Source organism: Gorilla gorilla, chromosome 3 (assembly GCF_029281585.2).
Source record: "Gorilla gorilla gorilla isolate KB3781 chromosome 3, NHGRI_mGorGor1-v2.1_pri, whole genome shotgun sequence".
Lineage (NCBI taxonomy): Eukaryota > Metazoa > Chordata > Mammalia > Primates > Hominidae > Gorilla > Gorilla gorilla.
In genome coordinates this window covers 161,083,503-161,102,832 of record NC_073227.2, presented here as the reverse complement: position 1 = coordinate 161,102,832, position 19,330 = coordinate 161,083,503, and the positions used below count along the sequence as shown (strand labels likewise).

Here is a 19,330-nt window from a genome sequence, read left to right as displayed (position 1 = left end):
TCAATGTCACTGCCATTGAGGAGGTGCCAGCCCTCTGTCCTAAGACTCACTGCAGAAGAAGGCTGCCTTGCATATACACACATGTTGTACTTGAAGGCAGGAAATAATATTTCATCTGAAACCACCAGGTTCATCCATTTCCTTAAAACCACTTAGACATTAAAGAGCAGATGCAGAATTCCCACCAGCACTGTTGACATTTTCTGTCTCAGAAGGATTCCCTTTCAATCAACAAAGTGAGTGCTTTCCTGGGCCTGGGCTTGGCTTGAACAATACAAGAGAGACCAAAACACTTCCCTGGCACAGACAGCCTCCATTCAAATGCTCGGAAGGTTTTAGTTCCTTCTTCACCCCAAATGCCCAGCAGAGACACCCAGCTTTCTCTCCAGTGCTGTTCTGAGAATCTGCCAACTTCCAGTGATGAAGCTGGCATTCTTTAGTGCTGATGACTCACGTGCCGTCATCAGCACAGGCCAGGCACTGGGGAGTACCTGGGGGAGAAGCCTAGCTGTGACTGCTATTGCCTCAGCTTTCCTAAGAACCCTGTAAGGCTGCCCGTGAGTGTGCAGATGCAGGCTCTAGCCTTGCTGATCCATCCTCCTGAGCAGGGCAGACTGAGATCAGGAAGGGGAGCGAGGAAGTGAGGGAGACAGAGGGAAGCGCCATATCTCCCTGACACTCCAGCCATCTTTATGATATGAAACAATTCTGGTTCTTTGCTAGCAAAGCTTTAATCACTGGGAGCCTTATGCAGCTAGAGAATTTTGCTCACAAATAAAGCGGAGATGATGCCATGTGCTCATCAAACCTGTGGCCTTTGTCTCCAGGACCCACAGCCAGTGAGATTTTCCAGCTCCCTTCAATTAGATGAGCCATATGACTGAGTTCTGGCCACTGAAAATGAGAAGGAACAACGTGTATTACCTCAAAGCTGGGCCTATAAGACTGTGATGTGATTTTGCACACTCTCTTACCCCCATTAGTGGACTTAGTGTTCATACCCAGGATGAACCTGGCAGCCATGCTTTAAAGGCAGAGGGTGGGCCACAGGTGACTGTGGAGAACAAAGGACTGTGAAGTGGGTGGAAAATAAGCATCGTTGTGCTAAGGCACTGAGACGCTGAGCTATGACAGCAGCAGCCAGCCCTGCTCACCCTCACTACTACAAGCATTGCCTTCCACATTAGTCCCCAAATTGTGTGACTACTGCTCTAAATTTTTAATATTAGAAATAAAGTCTCATAAATAATAAAAAGACAAACGACGTCACAATTCTAATGGGGGAGGGGTGTACAAATGCTTTAGTTGTCTTAGAATTCATTTGTATCCAGTACTGCTCAAAGTAAGTAAATTCCATGGGAAAGCTTTGATATCTCCAGTTGAATCACAGATTTGAGCTATAGCAACATTTGTTGATATAGACTCTGACTAGTGTTCTATTTAGCTTCTAACTTTAAGAAATTCCCACTGGCAGCTGAACAGTCCCAATTCTTTATGAGAAAAAATTTGAAAAAAGAAAAGAATGGTAAAGTGTGAGGGTAATTCTGAACTGATTTTTCTTTCCTTATGAATTCATATGACTTCTGAGTTGGCATTTAGCACTACATTTCTGTGTATGTTTCTCACAGGCAGGGCCTATGCTTTACCACACTTTACATCCCTCACAATGGCTAGCACAGTGTTCTTCAGTTTGCTGGATTTTTAAAATGAAATCAATTGCTTGATTATTATGTATTGCATGCCTACATTAAAATTTCTCACATAACCCATAAATATACGCACCTACTATGTACCCACAAAAAATAAAAATTTTTTAAAAAGCTGGACATGGTGGCTCATGCCTGTAATCCCAGAGCTTTGGGAGGCTGAGGTGAGAGGATTGCCCAAGGCTAGGAGTTTGAGACCAGCCTGGGCAACATAGTGAGACCCCGTCTCCACAAAAAATAGAAAAAATTAGCCAGGCATTTCAGTGTGCGCCTGTGGTCTCAGCTACTCAGGAGGCTGAAGTGGGAGGATCGCTTGGGCCCAGGAGGACGAGGCTGCAGTGAACCATGATGGTGCCACTGCATTCCAGCCTGGGTGACAGAGTAAAGCCCTGTCTCAGAAAATAATAATAATGAATTAATTTATTAATTAAAATTTTAAGAAATCAGTTCTTGTCCACCTTTTATCTTCCATCCCTTGGGTCATCCCTCTATTCAGTCACTTCACATTTTTGGCTTCAAGAAAAGATAACACAGCAAAAAGTTAGAGAAAAGAGGAGTCACTGATTGGCCACAGGAAGGAAGGGAGCTGGAAGAAAGAACTCAGAGGCTGGTGGGTCCCCAAGAACTCAGAGGCTGGTGGGTCCCCAAGAAACATTCCAGAGCCTCCTTTCCGGAGCTTAGCCTGGCACGGGCATGGGGAGAAATGGCAGATGTCCTCCTTACCCACCTTGGTTGGTTCTGCCTGCAGAAGGAAGGAACTTGCATTCAGTTTCCCAGCTGGAGCCCAGGAAAGCAACATGATCCCACAGAATAATGGTATGCTTGTGTGCCGACTTAGTGTGAGGCACTGGTATGATCACACGAGTGGCAAAGAAATAAGAAAGGCTTTTGGACAGTCTCTTGGAGATTTCTGAGGCCCAGAATTCTGTGACAGAAACAGATAACACCTTTGTGCCCAGGAGAGTCCTGGAAGTAGCTGAGAGAGAGAGCTGGATGCGAAGAGCCCATGGTCAGGAACCAGGGATGACTCAGCAGCCACCTGGTGAACCAATAACTGAAGACCAGATGGCAAGGTGGACACCTCCGGGGAGGCCAGCATGGATGGCGAACGATCCCGAGGACCAGATGTCCCCTTCCCAATACCTGGCACTGCCTAAGCCTCCAAATGTAAATGCAACCCCAAGGAAAGGGGCTGGGGGAGGGTGGGGAGATAAGCTAAATTAATTTAGATTGAATTTCTACAACCCCAGAGGAATGGAGGCTTAAAAAGAAAGAAAGGGAAACAAAGAATTATGTTTCAGACACATCTGAATATGTGGAATGAAATTGATACCTGTGACATGTGATCCAAGAAACGGGGGTTTCTATTAACCTTAAAGAAAAGGCAAGAAGGAAGTTAACGAGTCTTGTAATTTCAGGAACAATGGAGAGCCTCCCTCCCCCCACTGTCTCCTGCACCTCTGTGATGGTGTTTGAATTTTCACCATCATATTGTTTTTTTCCTTTGATTTAAAATTTTCCTCTGATCATACACATACTATTGAGGAATGTTCGCCTTATTAGTCACTTATTCCTTGATGTATTAATAAATCAGTTTATCCTATGCTTTTTGACAGCAGGGTGCAAGCAAGAAATGTTTTTCCTATACAAGGGAAGGAGGGAGAAAGAGGATGGAGAGGAAGGAAGGGTGTGGGAGGGCAGGAGAGAATGAATGAATCAAAGGACCAAATACCATGCAAAAAATGAAGAGAGTGGTAGCTCTGAACACAAACTTTGTCTACCTTATAATTTTGAGTAGGAGTAGCCAGAGATAAGGATAGAGCCAACTCTGTGTTATGAAAAACTACCTGCTTCTCCTCGAGGTGGCCGCCCTTCCTGGGGAGGTGCAGTGCTTTGTGTGACTCATCTGTAAGTGCTGCGTGGGCTCCGGCAGCAGATACTGACAACAGTGCCCCCCCACAGTCACCAGAATGCTCTCCTCTCCGGCATTTTCCCTCCACGCCTCTCCAAAAACCTTGCAAACAGCAACAAATTCATGAAGCCCAAGAGTACACCTTCAAGGCAGGTGCCAATTCAATCAATTAAGCACCAATAAACATTATTTCATGGGAGAAATGGTGCTGCTAACTTAGGACAGAAAATGTGATTCAGAGAAGTCCCAGGGCTTGTGAAATTAGGGCTTTCTGTTGAGGAGTTAAATCAGCCTTTTGTGCGATGAGGCTGCAGCAGGGACAGAGCATATAAAGCAGGTGTTTGCTGTGACATGAATCTGAAAAGTTAAGCCAGGAGAGAAATAGGTAAATAAAAGCGAATGTAAGACCTAAATCCCACAGCAAGGGCAGTGACAGGAGGAGAGTCACTCAGCTGCCACAGAAAGATACTGTTAAGATGGAAGAAAACAACGCCCAGTCTTTTGTGTTCAGGGATAGTGAATTATTAGGTTTTTTTTTTTCTTGTCATGACCTTGTGATATTGAGTAGCCTCTCTTCAGACAATCAGTGTTGACATCAGCTACATGCTCAGATCAATAGACATTTCAGGGGATGTCGAGAAACTGTGTTCTCACAGGCAAGGCAGGCAGACTGCATACCTCGTTCACCCGCCATGTCACCCGGTTTACCAGGAGATTAGGATGTGGAAATGGGTCAGTGTCCTTCAATGGCATCAGCGAGAGAGGCTTTTCCACTGCACTTTTCAGGGATGAGTCAGTCTGTGGGTTATTTTCCACTAACCCAGGCACGTGGCCATTCATTAAATCTGGAAATAAATCATGCACGGCGCCCCTGGGGAACTGTATTTGTTTTGCACGGTTCTTATTCAGCACATCCAGCTAGAAAAGACAGCCGCTCCACCCTTACTAGTTCTGAAAACATAAACTGTGGCTTATTTTCAGGCTTTCTGCCTTCAGAGATTTTGCCCATTGCTGGTGTGGAGTTTCCTAACAGCATCTCTCACGAAGAACATGCTCATTAAATCCATTTTGGATTTGATCCTTGTGAATATTAATGCCAGTGGGGGCTGTGAAGACCCCTCTGTGATGCGCCTGTCACAACCAGATAATGATTCACACCTAGGCATGTGGATCGACCCTGCCACAATGTGCCTGGAGCAGTGAGTCTGAAATCTTCATTCTCATAACAATCACCCAGGGAACTTTTAAAAATGCAGATTCCTGGGCCTAGTTCCCACAGATTCTGAGTAAATAGGTCTGTGGCAGGGACCCAGGCACCTGCAGCCTTATAAGCTCCAGGTGATTTTCTTTTTTTTTCTTTTTTTTTTTTTTTTGAGACGGAGTCTCGCTCTGTCGCCCAGGCTGGAGTGCAGTGGCGCTATCTCGGCTCACTGCAAGCTCCGCCTCCCGGGTTTACGCCATTCTCCTGGCTCAGCCTCCCCAGCAGCTGGGACTACAGGCGCCCGCCACCGCGCCCGGCTAAATTTTTTTGTATTTTTAGTAGAGACGGGGTTTCATCGTGGTCTCGATCTCCTGACCTCGTGATCCGCCCGCCTCGGCCTCCCAAAGTGCTGGGATTACAGGCGTGAGCCACCGCGCCCGGCGCTCCAGGTGATTTTCATGCAGGTGGTCTTGTGACGCTACTTAAGAAACTGTCCTGAGCCGGAGCCCAGCCAGCAGGCGGGGCCACGCCGTCTCACCTCTGTCCTTGCTGTTCTTTCTGTCTCTCAGCCCTTGCCCCCAGGAGCTATCCTGCCTGGAATTATTCTGTTACTCCATTGTCAGATCCCACTTGGCCAGCCCAACTCTAACAATTGGCTTCTAGAAAGTACGCCCCTGTGTGGCTCCAACCTCCACATGGCCAAGTACGGCAGAGGTCACATTCACATGGAGTGGTGGGGTGTGCTGATGGGCCTTCTGAGATTTTTTTTTTTAACCCATGGTCCAGGCAACCATGGTTCCTTTTCTGTTATTTTACCCCTTACCTATAGACCAAAGATATCAGATGTAAGCTCCTACAAACTCCCACCAAGTGTAAAACTGAAGGGGAGGGATCCCCATCATTATATCATAAGCATTTTCTTCAAGAGGGAAGGAAATATACTACTAAAATCTCCCAATTATCTACACTAATGAAGAAAACCATGACACAGATAATCCAATTATTTTTTACTTTGAAATTAATTGCATGGTTACTTGACAGAAGATATGCTTCCTAACTGTGCTTTATTTAACTGGTGTGTGGCTATTTCCTAAGCTGTATACCAGCTGATTGCTGGTATGGGGTTTAATTTCAAATTTATTATGATAACTACACTTATGCACAATGTGTAAAACCTCAAATCACAGGGTCCAGACATTTGGACACAGAAAACCTTGGAGAAGAAATAGTTATAAGCGCCAGGGCATGGACCAGTAGCTACTTTTAGCTGTTTCCAGGTCAGCAGAAAGGGAAGCAAATGTGATGTCATCAGGTCTATACCTCTCCATGACAGTGTCATCAACATTTCAGCTTATGGTGGATTGGGTGGCACAGTTTATGTGGTCCTTTCTAACCTTGAAATCCCATGAACCTAGAATTTGAAACACAGTGGCCAGATGTGGGCCTAGAGAGGAGCATAATCCTTAATGGTCTCCACTAGCCCAAGAAACAGAGCACGGGTCACTAAAATTTTCTGCTGTCAATATTTGGACTCATTTCCTCCAAGTCTTTGAATAGGAGAATTTAGTCAGTTGGTCAGCTGGGTACAATTGTTTGTACCCACAAAAACTCTCTAGGGCCCATTTTTTCCTGACAATGAATTGGGTATTTAGATAGAGAATTTCATTCATGCATGTAGGGGACTTTCATGCTTAGGCACACCCTGAAGCAATAATGTCTTAAATCAGGAATCACTTAAATTCCACAGTGGCATCCGGTACTTCCATGGGAAGTAAGCTGAGAATTATTATGCAGGTTACTGTCCCCTCCTCAATATCTTTCCTTGGTAGTGACACTACCTTATTCTGCTTCCACACATTCCTGTCCATCATTGGAGAGACTCACTGGAAGTTGAAGGGAAATGGCATTCCAAGTGAGTGACGTGGGCTGACATACCTGGGATGTCCCTGAGGCTGCCACTCTCAGCATGCCTCGGTACTTTGGATGCCATGGTAGTTACCACACCTGCCAGTGTTGGGTTTAGGCCCTGGTTACAAGTGTCTCTGTATTTTGTTTTTTAATGTGTTTTGGACCCAAAGGCCCTTCTTTAACTTCTTTCCATCTTAGCAAAGGAGTAAAAAAGTTATGGCTGAATGGGGAAAGCTAAGTTAAAAGTTGGCTTCTGGGAACCCTCACCCTAAGCTTTTGCTGCCTGGACAACTTCCCCTTCCTTTCTGAAGAGCCCCCAGTCACTGGCTCTGCTTTACTCTCCTCTTGATGGCTGCCTCCATGAATCCTATACGTGGGGGTGTTCCATCACCATAGTGGCCATGGAAGTGGATCACTCAGATCTCCTTTTAAGGGGATCTGCTGGGAGGCACATGGCTGATTGACAGCCCTCAGCTGCTGCACCTTTGGATACACTGTGGGGTTCTCTGGAGAGCTTCCAGCCAATGACAGGGAATGGTAGGTGTACTGGACCCATCCATTCCTGCCTGGTGTGGAATTCTCTACTCAGCAACTATGGCTTTGGGTCTTCCCATTGGCCTGGCCAAGACTTACCTAAAACTGCACTGTGGTCCATTGCAATCCTTCCTTTCTTCCTATCCAATCCTTCTTTCCCTCTCTTCTTAGTAGGTGTCAGACCGGCATTTCCATCTCAAGACTCTCTGACAACTCCTGCTCCTCTCTTATTCTTTTAGTTTACTTCAACAAATAGCTTACACCTCCAATCCTGTCTTGGCGTGCCCTGCTCAGAAGACACAAGACACACCAGGAGTGACGTGAGGAAACAGGCAGTAAAGATAAGGCTTTGTGACTGGGTTACTCAGACCCTCCCTGACAAGGAGGAGCCCATCTTGAGTGGTATGTGGGGTATGGTTATTCCCTGGCACCTAGTGGCAGCCCAGTTGTTTAAGATTTCATGTGAGAAACATTCTGTTGGGGGAGAATGGCTTTGCATGTGCAATGATTCAGACATCTGAAGGATATAGGGGGGAACACATGAGCTACACGTACAGTGGAGTTTGCTGGCTGCTACTAAGTGGTACAAGTGTCGTACAGGGGAATCGTGAGAAACCAAGAGCAGTTGACATACAGATAAAAGCTAAGAGTGGGAGCCAGAGGGCCTTGCTGGTAGTTTATAGGAAGCCTCTTCTCTCCTGCACTGGAAGAGCAGACACAGCTGAGCTGCCAACTCAGAATTTGATAGTTAAAGTTTCAAAGCCCCAGTGATGCTTAAACCAACTCAGATCTCCTATGAAATCAGGGTCCCAGCTGGGGAAACATGAGACCCTAAAAACTGAGATGGGTACATCTGGGTGGATGGTCCCAAGGGCTTTGTTGCTTTAGATTCCTCTGAAGCCTCAGAGCTTTCAGAGGTGGCTCCCCCAGAATAAGAACTAGAATTTTTCCAATTCAGAAAGATACAGCAACGTCCCCTCCTCGGCAAGGTAACAGGTGCTCCCCTCAGGAATTGTCCCATCTCTTATTCTGGCTTCCAGGCCAATAACTAAGATGAAATTTCAGCATACTTCAGCCAGGAATATGTTGGGTTTCATAAGGAAAAAGGAGATTATATCCCAATGGAGCTGTGAGAATTAGATAGCATAAGCCATCAAGAACCGGAAGAGTACCAGTCAGGTGCAGTGGCTCATGCCTGTAATCCCAGCACTCTGGGAGTCCAAGGTGGGTGGATCACTTGACGTCAGGAGTTCAAGACCAGCCTAGCTAACATGACAAAACCCTGTCTCTACTAAATATACAAAAATTAGCTGGGCATGGTGGCACGCACCTGTAGCCCCAGCAACTTGGGAGGGTGAGGCATGAGAATCACTTGAATCCAGGAGGCAAAGTTTGCAGTGAGCCAAGATCGTGCCACTGCACTCCAGCCTGGGTGACAGAGAAAGACCCTGTCTCAAAAAAAAAAAAAAAAAAACAGAAGAGTACCCCTGGAAGCAGATTTTGAGCATGCGTGATCAAGGTGGTTGAACATAAGATGGGGGGCAACAGAGATGGTCAGTCAATGAGGATGCTGCCACAATCAGAAGAAGGCAGGAACAGAGGAGCAGGAGGCAGAGGGTGGTCGTTCCAATAAACAGTCATCATCATTCACCTATTTCCCAGGTCTGAGAAGATTTTCAGACCTGGGCCCCATTTACCTAAAAGGTGGCAGGATCCATAGGTAGAATGACACTATAAAACCATGGCAAGCATGAACTATAATGAGTTCTCTAGTCCTTTCCTAAATAAACTACATACACTGGGGAAAGGAAATTCATCAGATATTTTGAGGATGATCAGACACAAGGTCTGAGCTGGCATTGATACCTGGAGACCTGCAGTATTATCACAGCCCCCCCAGTAGAGCTGAGAAATCAGATGGATCCTGGAGAATGACCGTTGCCTACTGAAGGCTTACCCAAGCAGTAATCCTGATCAAAGCTGCAGTGCCTGATGAGATTTTATTCCCAGAACATATTAATAAGCGTCAGGTACATGGTACATGGTCATTGATTTGGTGACCGAGAACTGATATTGATTATAATTCTTTTTTGTTCTGGTGCTTTTCAAACTCACTCACCCTCTGCCATAATACAGTCCCAGGAGACCTGGACCTTGTGGACATCCTGCAGAATGGCATATGGATCCATTACAATGATGACATCATGCTGACTGGGCAAGATGACAAGAGGTTGCTGTACACCAGAGGGCTTGGGAAGACACATGCCCTGCAGAAGGTAAGGTATATGAAGAGTCAGGCGGCTGCCACCACGTGAAGTCTTTAGGACTCCAGGATATAATCTCTAAAGTAAAAGACAAATGTCTTGCAGCCCCTATCACAAAAAAAGGAAGCACAGCACCTGACAGGCCTCCCGGCTTCTTTTGGAGATAGCACATTTCATACCTACCAATACCACACTTAAGAATATTGGGTGACTCAGAAGACTGCCAGCTTTCAGAAAGCCCAGGAGCAAGAATGGGCTCTGCAGCAGATGCAGGCTTGCCCTGCCACTCAGGCCATAAGGTCCAGCAAGCCCTGTTGTGTTGGGAGAGCCAATATTAGAAAAAAGATATAGTGTGGAGTTTATGGCAAGTCCCCAGTGAGAAAACAATAATGCAGGCTTCTGGGGTTCTGGAACAAGGTTATGCCATCTATAGCAAAATTATTATATGCTTTTTGAGAAAGCCCCCACATGTTTCTGAGCACAGAATGCTTAGAATGGAATGCTGGACCATGGAACATCAAGTGACCATGCATACAGACTGTCCACTGTGATCTGAGGTTTGTTTGTTTGTTTGTTTGTTTGTTTTTGAGACAGAGTCTCACTCACTGTTTCCCAGGCTGGAGTGCAGCAGCACGATCTCAGCTCACTGCAACCTTCGCCTCCTGGGTTCAAGTGATTCTCCCGCCTCAGCCTCCCAAGTAGCTAAGACTACAGGCACATGCCACCATGCCTGGCTAATTTTTGTATTTTTAGTAGAGATGGAGTTTCACCATGTTGGCCAGGTTGGTGTCGAACTCCTGGCCTCAGGTCATCTGCCCACCTCAGCTTCCCCAAGTCCTGGGAATACAGGCATGAGCCACTGCGCCCTACTAAATCCAGGTTCTTTTGAAACTGCCAATTCATGAGGTCACATAGGCTCAGCAGTAGTCTATTGTAAGATGGAAATGAGTGGAACCAAAGGCATGGGGGAAGTTGCATGAACAGGGAGCCCACCCTCCACAATTCCATCCACTATCCCCAGCTCTTACCTCTTGTCAAATGAGTGTCCCAAGTGACCAGCTGAAGAAAGAAAGAGGAGAAAGCCCAAGGTTGGTTTATGATCTGTGAGGAGTCTGAGATTTTACCCTGCCTGTAAGCTAACAAGTTATCCTGACACTGTTGTATGGCTGCTGGCAGAAGATTTAAGGTCAGAGACAAAGAACTTTATATTCAGCACAGTTGCAGCAGCCAGAGTATAAGCATTTTCTTACACCAGTTCCCTGGGCTCTCATTCCTATACAGCAATGCAAAAAAATGCTAGGTGACACCTGCACATGCAGTGGCTACATTACAGAAGAGACTCTGGGCTGGCCAGAAGCCTGGGAGTAAAAACACTGAAAGATTGGTGAGGAGTCCTGGGGTAGAGGCATGTCAATGGACATATAGCATTAAGCATTAAGTGTCAAGATTGCTGCACCACACTTTAATACCCGCTAAAAGTAATGGGTGTTACTTATAATCCTCACAGAAGAGGTACTGAACAACCAAGTAGACAAAATGATGCAGCCAGCTGCTATTAGCCAGTCTTTGTTATCAGCTTTCTCTGAGCTGGCAGGATAAGCACATGAATGGAATCGCCACAGGGACAAAGATGGAGGCTGTGTATGGACCCAAAACTGCTGGCTTCCACTTGAAAAGGCTGATCTGGATACTGCTGCCTTTGAATGCACAACCTGTTGGCACTAGTTGGAACTAGTGCCCCTGATATGGCACTAGTTCTTAAGGAGCCCAATGGACCATTTGGTGACAAGTCACTTACACTGGGTCCCTGCCATCCTGGAACAGTCAGCAGTTCACAGGTATGGGTACCAATCTCAAAACGAATTTGCCCTGTCTGCCCACAGAGCCTCAGCCAGCACCACTCTCCAAGGGTTTACAGTATCCCTGATCCACAGTCTTAACATCTCAAGTAATACAGCATCCAACAGGAGACCCACTTCACAGTGAAGGAAATGAGGGGGTGGAGCCATGGAACACACTCACTCTATCACCTGTCACACCATCCAAAAGCAGCCAGCCTTGAAATCCCGAAAACTCACTTGAAAAGGGCAGCTGATATGCTGGCTCAGAGGAGATGGGACATCATTCTCTAGGACGCAGTGTGTGCATTAAGTCAGAGGCTGCTTTGTGGTGTTGTGTCCCAGTGGGAAAAGTACATGGGTCCAGGAATCAATGAATGGAAGCAGGAGTGACCCTCCTTAATATCACTCTCTATGACTACTGGTTCAGTTGGTACTTCCTGCCACACAACTCTGGGCTCTGCAATGTTAGAGTCCTGGTCCCCAAAGGAGTACACTTTTGCAAGGGGACATAGCAAGACATATTTGTGTCAGCTAGCATCTGTGTTAATGGTCTGTGTGTGAGGTCATGTATGTTGTGTAGTAGTGAGTGTGTGTGTCATGTGTGTGGACGTCAAAGAGATTTCTGCATGTGTGTGCATTGTGTGTGTTGTGTGATCGGGTATGTGGTGTGTGGCATGTGTATGTATGTGATGTATGTGTGGTATGCGTATGTGGTGGAGCTGTGTATGTATGTGGTATGGGGGTGTGTTTTGTATGAGGGGTATATAGACATTTGTGATATATGTGGGTATTTACGTGTACTGTGTGAACATGTGTGGTATGTGTAGGGGGTATGTGCATGAGGGTGATGTGTGTGGTGTGTGTACATGTCTGTAACTTGTATATGTGTGTGTAGGGTGTGGGGGCACATGTATGTATATGTGGTATATATACATGTGTGCTGTGTGGTGTTTTGTGTGTATATACTTGGTGTTATGTATGTATGTGTATGATGTGTGTGTATGTGATGTGTGATATGTGAGTGGTATGGGTGGTACATGTGTATATATGTTTGTGGTACGGATATGTGTGTGTGTGCATAGGAGGATTTGTGTGTAGTGTTTGTGGTGTGTACTTATGTGTGTAGTGTATAGGATTGCGTTTTTATGTGTGTGATGTGTACATGTGTGATGTGTACCTGTGTGTGTTTTGTGTGGGGTATTTGCATGGTGTTTGCATGTGTATACAAGTGTGCACTGTAAGTGCAGTATATATATTTGTGTGATATGTAATATTTATGTAGGTGTATATGTGTGATTTGTAGGAGGTATGTATTTATATGATGTGTTTGTCTACATGTACATAGTATGTATAGAATTGTGGGTGTGACACATGCATGTACATGGGGTGTGCATGTGTGATGTGCGGTGTAGGTCATTTGTATGCATGTGTAGAATATCTATGTGGTATCTATACATAAAAGTGTGTGCTGTGTGTGGTGCATGAGTACAGCATGGGGTTGATATGTGCATATGTGTGTGATAAATATAGATATGTATATATGTGTTGTATGTGGCATATGTGTGTGGTATGTGTGTAAAGTGTGGGGTGTATGTACATGTGTGGTGCATGCAGTATGTGTTCATGTGGTATGTGTGCACTCTGTGTGGTATGCATGTGCACACACACATATGTGGTGCAGGTAGTATGTGCACATATGTTGTGTGTATGTGGTGTGTGATATGTGTGCATGCATATGTCTGTGGTCTGTGTGTCATAGTTATGTGCATAGTGTGTGTCTATGTGTGTGGTATATGTATAGAGTATGTATGTTTACATGCATGGTACATATAGTGCATGCACATGAGTGTGGTTTGTGGTGTACATATGGTGTGGCCTGGGTGTGATATGCATGTGTGTCCATGTGTTTGGTGTATGTGTACATATGTGTGACATGTGGTATATGTACCTGCATACTCTGTGTGGCATGTGCATATGCATGTGTGTAGTGTGTGTACGTATGTGTGATATATGGTATATGCATGTGCATGGTCTGTGTGGCATGTGTACATGATGTGTGTGTAGTGTGTGTACATATGTGTGGTGTATGGTAGATGTATGTGCATGGTCTATGTGGCATGTGCACATGATGTATGTGTAGCATGTGTGTACATGGTATATGTATGTGCATGGTCTGTGTAGTGTGTGTAGTGTGTGTACATATGTGTGGTCTATGGTTTCTACATGTTCGTGATCTGTGTGGAATGTGCACGTGATGTGTGTTTAGTATGTGTGTAAACATGTGTGGTGTATGGTATCTATGTGTGCATGGTCTGTGTGGCATTTGCACATGATGTGTGTGTGTAGCATGTGTGTACATATGTGTGATCTATGGTATCTGTATGTGCATGGTCTGTGTGGCAGGTGCATATGATGTGTGTGTAGAGTGTGTGTACACATGTGTGGTATATGGTATATGTATGTGCATGGTCTGTGTGGTGGGTGCACATGATGTGTGTGTGTGTAGTATGTGTTCGTGGTATGTGTGTGCTCTTCCAGCTGGGTAGTCAGGGAGCCGTCTGGGGGAACAGCTAGTATCTCTTCTTTCTCTCACTTCCCTCCCAAAGTACCTCTGTACTCAGCAAGATCTTGAGAGTATTGGCTGATGAGAGTCAATTTCCCAAGTAGCCTAGAGGCTGCGTGACTCCCACAGTCGTCCTTGACAGCGGCTCCAGCGCCCCGCCTCCCGCACACACCACACCGCCCAGTATTGGGCCAGAAGCTAACCAACCGTGATATTGGCAGTCATGCTTGTGCGCTCAAGCCACCCATGTGCACGTGAGGAACGGGGCGGGCACACGGCTGCACATGCCGCCCAGTCTGGGCTCCAAACAGCACTGCATTCTAAATGAGCAGGCTGGCTCATTAGAGGGAAAAGCAGTCTCTAATTCCGTGTTACATCGCCTTTTGGCTCTGCTTTGTCTTTGCAGACACCAGATCTCATCTGTTGGAAGCTGCATATGGCTCGTTAAAAGGACAGAGTTTGGGAGGGGCAACAGTGTGGCTCGCAAGCCAGATGCCACCACCCTATCCCTCCCTCTATTTTTTGTTTTTTGTGGTTTTTTTTTTTCAGCCTTTAACATTTTTCCCTTTCTTGGCTTAGCCTTCTTTCACCTACCCAGTAAAAACGGTGGGCTGGTAATAACTACCATTTATCAAGTACCTACTCTATACCAGCCACAATTGTATGTGATCTCTGATCCTCACAACAAGCCAGCAAGGTAAGCATTCTTTTTTTTTTTTTGAGACGGAGTCTCGCTCTGTCACCCAGGCTGGAGTGCAGTGGCTCAATCTTGGCTCACTGCAACCTCCACCTCCCAGGTTCAAACAATTCTCCTGCCTTAGCCCTCGAGCACCTGGAATTACAGGCATCCACCACCACATCCGGCTAATGTTTGTATTTTTAGTAGAGATGGGATTTCGCCTTGTTGGCCAGGCTGGTCTCAAACTCCTGACCTCAGGTGATCTACCTGCCTCAGCCACCCAAAGTGCTAGGATTACAGGCAAGAGCCGCGGCACCCAGCCCAGCAATGTAAGCATTCTAACACCATGGTGCAGATAAGGAAACTGAGTCTGGGAGATTGGAGGATATGCCTTCACAGAGATGCATGGATGGAAACCAGGTCTGTTTCCAACCATCTGTTGCTCTTCCCTCTGTGTCACTTAAACACAGGGCTACTATACTAACTGCTTAGCAATGTCTTGGTTCATTGAAAAGGGGAAGAGATTTCTAACCTACCTAGCCTGTATTGCAAGAGAAATGCTGCATTCTGACTTAAGTATCTCCTGAAATTGTGAAAAGCCCTATTTCTGTACTACTTCTCTTGGCATCTCCTTAATCCAAAAGACAAAAGTTACAATCTAGAGATGCTTACAAAATGCCCTAGCTTTTTACCACCCCATCCTAGAATACAGTGAGCAAAAGCTACTGTCCTGCCAGCTCTGTCATTGGTCTTTGTCTTTGAGGTACTGGCCCCTTGGCCATTGCTGGTTTTCTATAGCAGTAAACCACACCCCACTTCAAATAAGTACACTCTCTCCCATTTATTTTAGTTCAGTCATCTGGTATTTTCAAAGACCTGTTTGTGACAAAGATATGCTCTACCACAATTTTCCTCCTATCATCTAAATTATCTCTTCTCTCTTTTGGCTCCTTAAGAAAAACCTGCTCCTGATTACAAGGATACGTCGATTGCAGGGAGGCAGAGGAAGAAATACAATAGGATGTCTATTGAACACAACTTTGGAGTAAGACCTTGGGACCCAACTCCTGTTTGCTTCATATACAAGCTTTGAGACGTGATGAGTTTGCCTCGATTCTCTAAGCCTCAGTTTCCTCATCTGTTGTTGTGAGGGAAATAATGCATGGAAAGCTTTTAACACAATGGCTGGCACACAGTGAAAGTGCAAGACGTTAACCATTATCATTAGAGTTTTCAATTGGAATGAATAGGAGACTTAAATTTGCATGATTGTACTTTTACAGTAAGCCATTAATGATGCATTCATTTAGTTTTCTACTCCCAAAGAACATAGATTTGATTAATTATAACAAGAATTTAAAAATATTTCCATTATTCAGAAATAACCTACAGAGTCTAAGCATGTCCTTTCCTTCCTCCCTTTTTCCCAATCTTTTTTTTTTTTTTTTTTTGAAAGAAATAGCAATTATGTAGTCAGATTCACTGGCTCTTTCTTCTTCTCCCTGGTAACAGGCTAAGTCTTAACCTTGATTAGGCAGCATCGCATCTGATCTAAGTTCTTCCCAGCTTTCAGCCCAGCCCCTGCTTCCCCAGGCTTCAGAGCGTAGCTCTGCACCACCCTCTCCACCCCTGCTTAGCATCAGAACATTGCCAAAGCTAAGCATCTATAAAATGTTTCTTTTGAATAGTTGTCTACCTACTTGGATATTTTTTTCCTTCTCCCAGTGGCAAAAATTGGACCACTTAATCTATGCTGTAGGAGAGTCTTGCCCCTCAGAAAATACTTGAGCATATTAAGTTGTTATGAAATGGATCTGAGAAGCAGAGTTCTGAACCATGCCCACGAATTTCCCAGCCTCATCACACTGGCATTCTTTCATAGCCCCGAAATACTTTCCACTTGCCCTTCCTATGAATGCAAGTAAAGCAAAGCCTCTTGACAAAGCAAATTAAGAGTAATCAATGGTTTGGGTTTTTTAAAAATTATTATTTCCTGTGACTCAAATCAAACCTATTTCTCAACTGTAACATACGAAAAGAGAGAGATCAAGTTGACATTTAGGAAAATTGAACATTGATAAGTAAATTGCCTTCACTCAGTCTCTTAGGTCTTCTCTCCTTTCCCCCTACCCCACGACACCCCGTGGCCCTGCTCTCTCTCACACACACAGCTGAAGGTATCTTTAAAGGGTACCTATTTCCTGCAGATCATGCTTACGTTAATCTCACTTCAAGTACAGATGCACCGAGGACATTACAGGGTCACTCATTCTTATCCACAAAGCTTTAGATTCCACTACATTATTCAAACTGGACAATGGACTTCCCCATTTTGTGCCCAGACTTGCTCACTAATAGAGTGACCTCCTTGTTATGGGTGAGGATATATTTGATGCTAAAACTGCTACAAATTTTTATCAGCATTTAATCTTGAGACTGTGAATTACTACATCCTGCATGTGTTGGTACCTTACTTTGATTAAAAATGGGATAAATCAGTGAGAGAGTCTTTTTATCCAAGGCCATGTTCCTTTCACATGAAGGTCATATATGGGCTAATTGGACAAAATATAAATCATGTTTCTTTCCACATTCAGTTTTAGATCCTGACCTGTTTTGTGTCAAGAAATCACAGGGAGCCCAACCTGTATCATCAAGATTGTTTTGATTTACAGATGATTTCCTTAAATCATAGCATGATGACATTCAATGCAATTCCAAAATTAAGGAATGGAGAGTTCAGAAGGACATTTAAAAAAAATGCTTGTAGTGTTATAGGAAAAAGTAATCAGAACTTTGACTCCATTTGCTTTCCTGTGTCATAGAAATGTTGAGGACAGGACAAAAATATAACTCCCACCGGTAACACCAGTCATACCCTCGCTGGGAGAGGTGATGTAGAAGAACTTCTATCATTTTGATCAGTTGAGCAGCTGGTCTCTTCTTGCTTTAGGGTTTATTGGTCTGCTCTCTAATTTTTATAAGGTATAGAAAATTTGGCCTTTTGTAAAACGGGCAGGTCTCATTTGTTTTTTTCATGTTAAATATTAATTTTGAAGATTTCAATGAAAATTGTGCTAGGATAGCTTAAAAATAAGATGGAAATGCTTACAGAGAAAGAAAATATATAAACCTGTTTCTTGAATGCTAGATCCAATCTTGATGGCAATGAAAAGAAACAAACTTCTTCTCCCTCAGCCTTCCATCTCCCAAATGCAGGTGACCCCAAATAGGGTTGCTAGATAAAATATAAGATGCCCAGTTAAATGTGATTTCAAAGAGCAAATTTTATTTTTGTATAAGCATGTCACAAATATTGCATATACTGTTTCCTTTACTGAAGTTGGCCACCCAACTCCAAAACCTTTAAGCAAATGTTCCACAGCTGTCCTGGGAGTCGGAGCTTAAGAGATTGATAATCCCACAGAATCAAGAGCAGGGAGGTACCTGAATGTCATTAAATCAACCTTTCATTTTACAGATGATCAAACAGAGGTTAAAGAGATAAAAGCCATTTTCTAAGAACACACAGCTGACGATGAAGAGTCAGGTGGAGCTGCATCCTCTAAGGAGCATCGCCTCCCTATAGTGTTACTTGAGGAGTTTGACTTTAGCATTAGCACATGAGTAAGCATATTCTCTTTCTCTGTGCATCTGTCTAATAAAGCAATAGGAATATAGCACAAGTAAACTCTATCACCTCCATAGGAAGGGAAACAGAACTGGCTACCTTCATGGGGACGGGGGGTGGGACAGGGGAGGCAAATTACAGAGAACAAAGCGTAGATTAGTATCTCAATAAATTATCCTGCCACATAGGCTTTCACATGTCAGGTTTTCTTAAAGTGGGGCACATTCATGTTAGCAATTCATGGTTACTGTGGTTCATTATGGAATCTTCCCCTGGAGACCTTTCAGAATCAGATAGAAAGCCATTTGTCTTTGTTAGCCAAGTTGCAGCCCTATCAAGAGACCTGCAGGAGGATGAATTTAAATGATTTCCCCAGAACTCTTCTGAACCATGGACTCTATGAAAATTTAAACAACTAATATTATAATGTTCAAACCTAAGACTAGAATAAATGCAAAAGTAGCTTGGTGTTATTACAGAGCTTCAATATTACTCAAGGATTTACAGAATCATGGAAAATCCCTCCAAAGGCCATGGGAATGCCCAGATTGCTTTCCTGAAACATCATAAGGGGGCAGTGTAGCCTATTTGGTCGATGATGATTAAGGGTGTTATTTATATGTATATAGGATACCCAATTTCCTCACTTTTTGCATGAGATGCATTGTAGAGAGCCCTCAAAACAGGAAAATGCATTTTCCCCCACAAACAGGGATAACTAAGGTCAGAGGCTGAGATACTAAGGTCCCCTCTCGCCCCTTGAGTTCCCCAGAGGCTCTTCCGTTGCTGATTGGCTGCATTTCCAACTCCCATTTCCCATTTCTCTTGCTTTTCCTAAGTAAGCTAGTGAGGCGGCAAGGAGAAGGCTCAAGTGAAACGCCACACTCCCCCTGCCCCAGGTGGTCCTGAGTTGGAGATACGGGGGAGGCCACCTGCTCCCCAGCACCTGCTTCCAGCTGGATGAGGAACTTGCAGGCCAGGTCAGGTTCTCTGGGATCCAGGATGAAAAAGACTGAGGCCACAAAGCAAGAAATAACAGCGCTGCCTAAGTATGCCCCTACATAACCCAAACAACCAAAAATGTAAGCCAT

General features: G+C 44.7%; 1 protein-coding gene across 1 annotated transcript; it reads left to right on the top strand.

The window, feature by feature from the left end:
* The first annotated feature begins 2,729 nt into the window (after window positions 1-2,729).
* Window positions 2,730-17,096, top strand: LOC134758406 (uncharacterized). The gene is made up of 5 exons (XM_063705707.1): window positions 2,730-2,873; window positions 4,600-4,740; window positions 7,501-7,663; window positions 9,398-9,537; window positions 15,565-17,096. The coding sequence occupies exons 1-5, from the start codon at window positions 2,730-2,732 to the stop codon at window positions 15,655-15,657; spliced, it is 681 nt and encodes a 226-aa protein (XP_063561777.1). The 3' UTR covers window positions 15,658-17,096.
* Window positions 17,097-19,330: the final 2,234 nt, after the last annotated feature.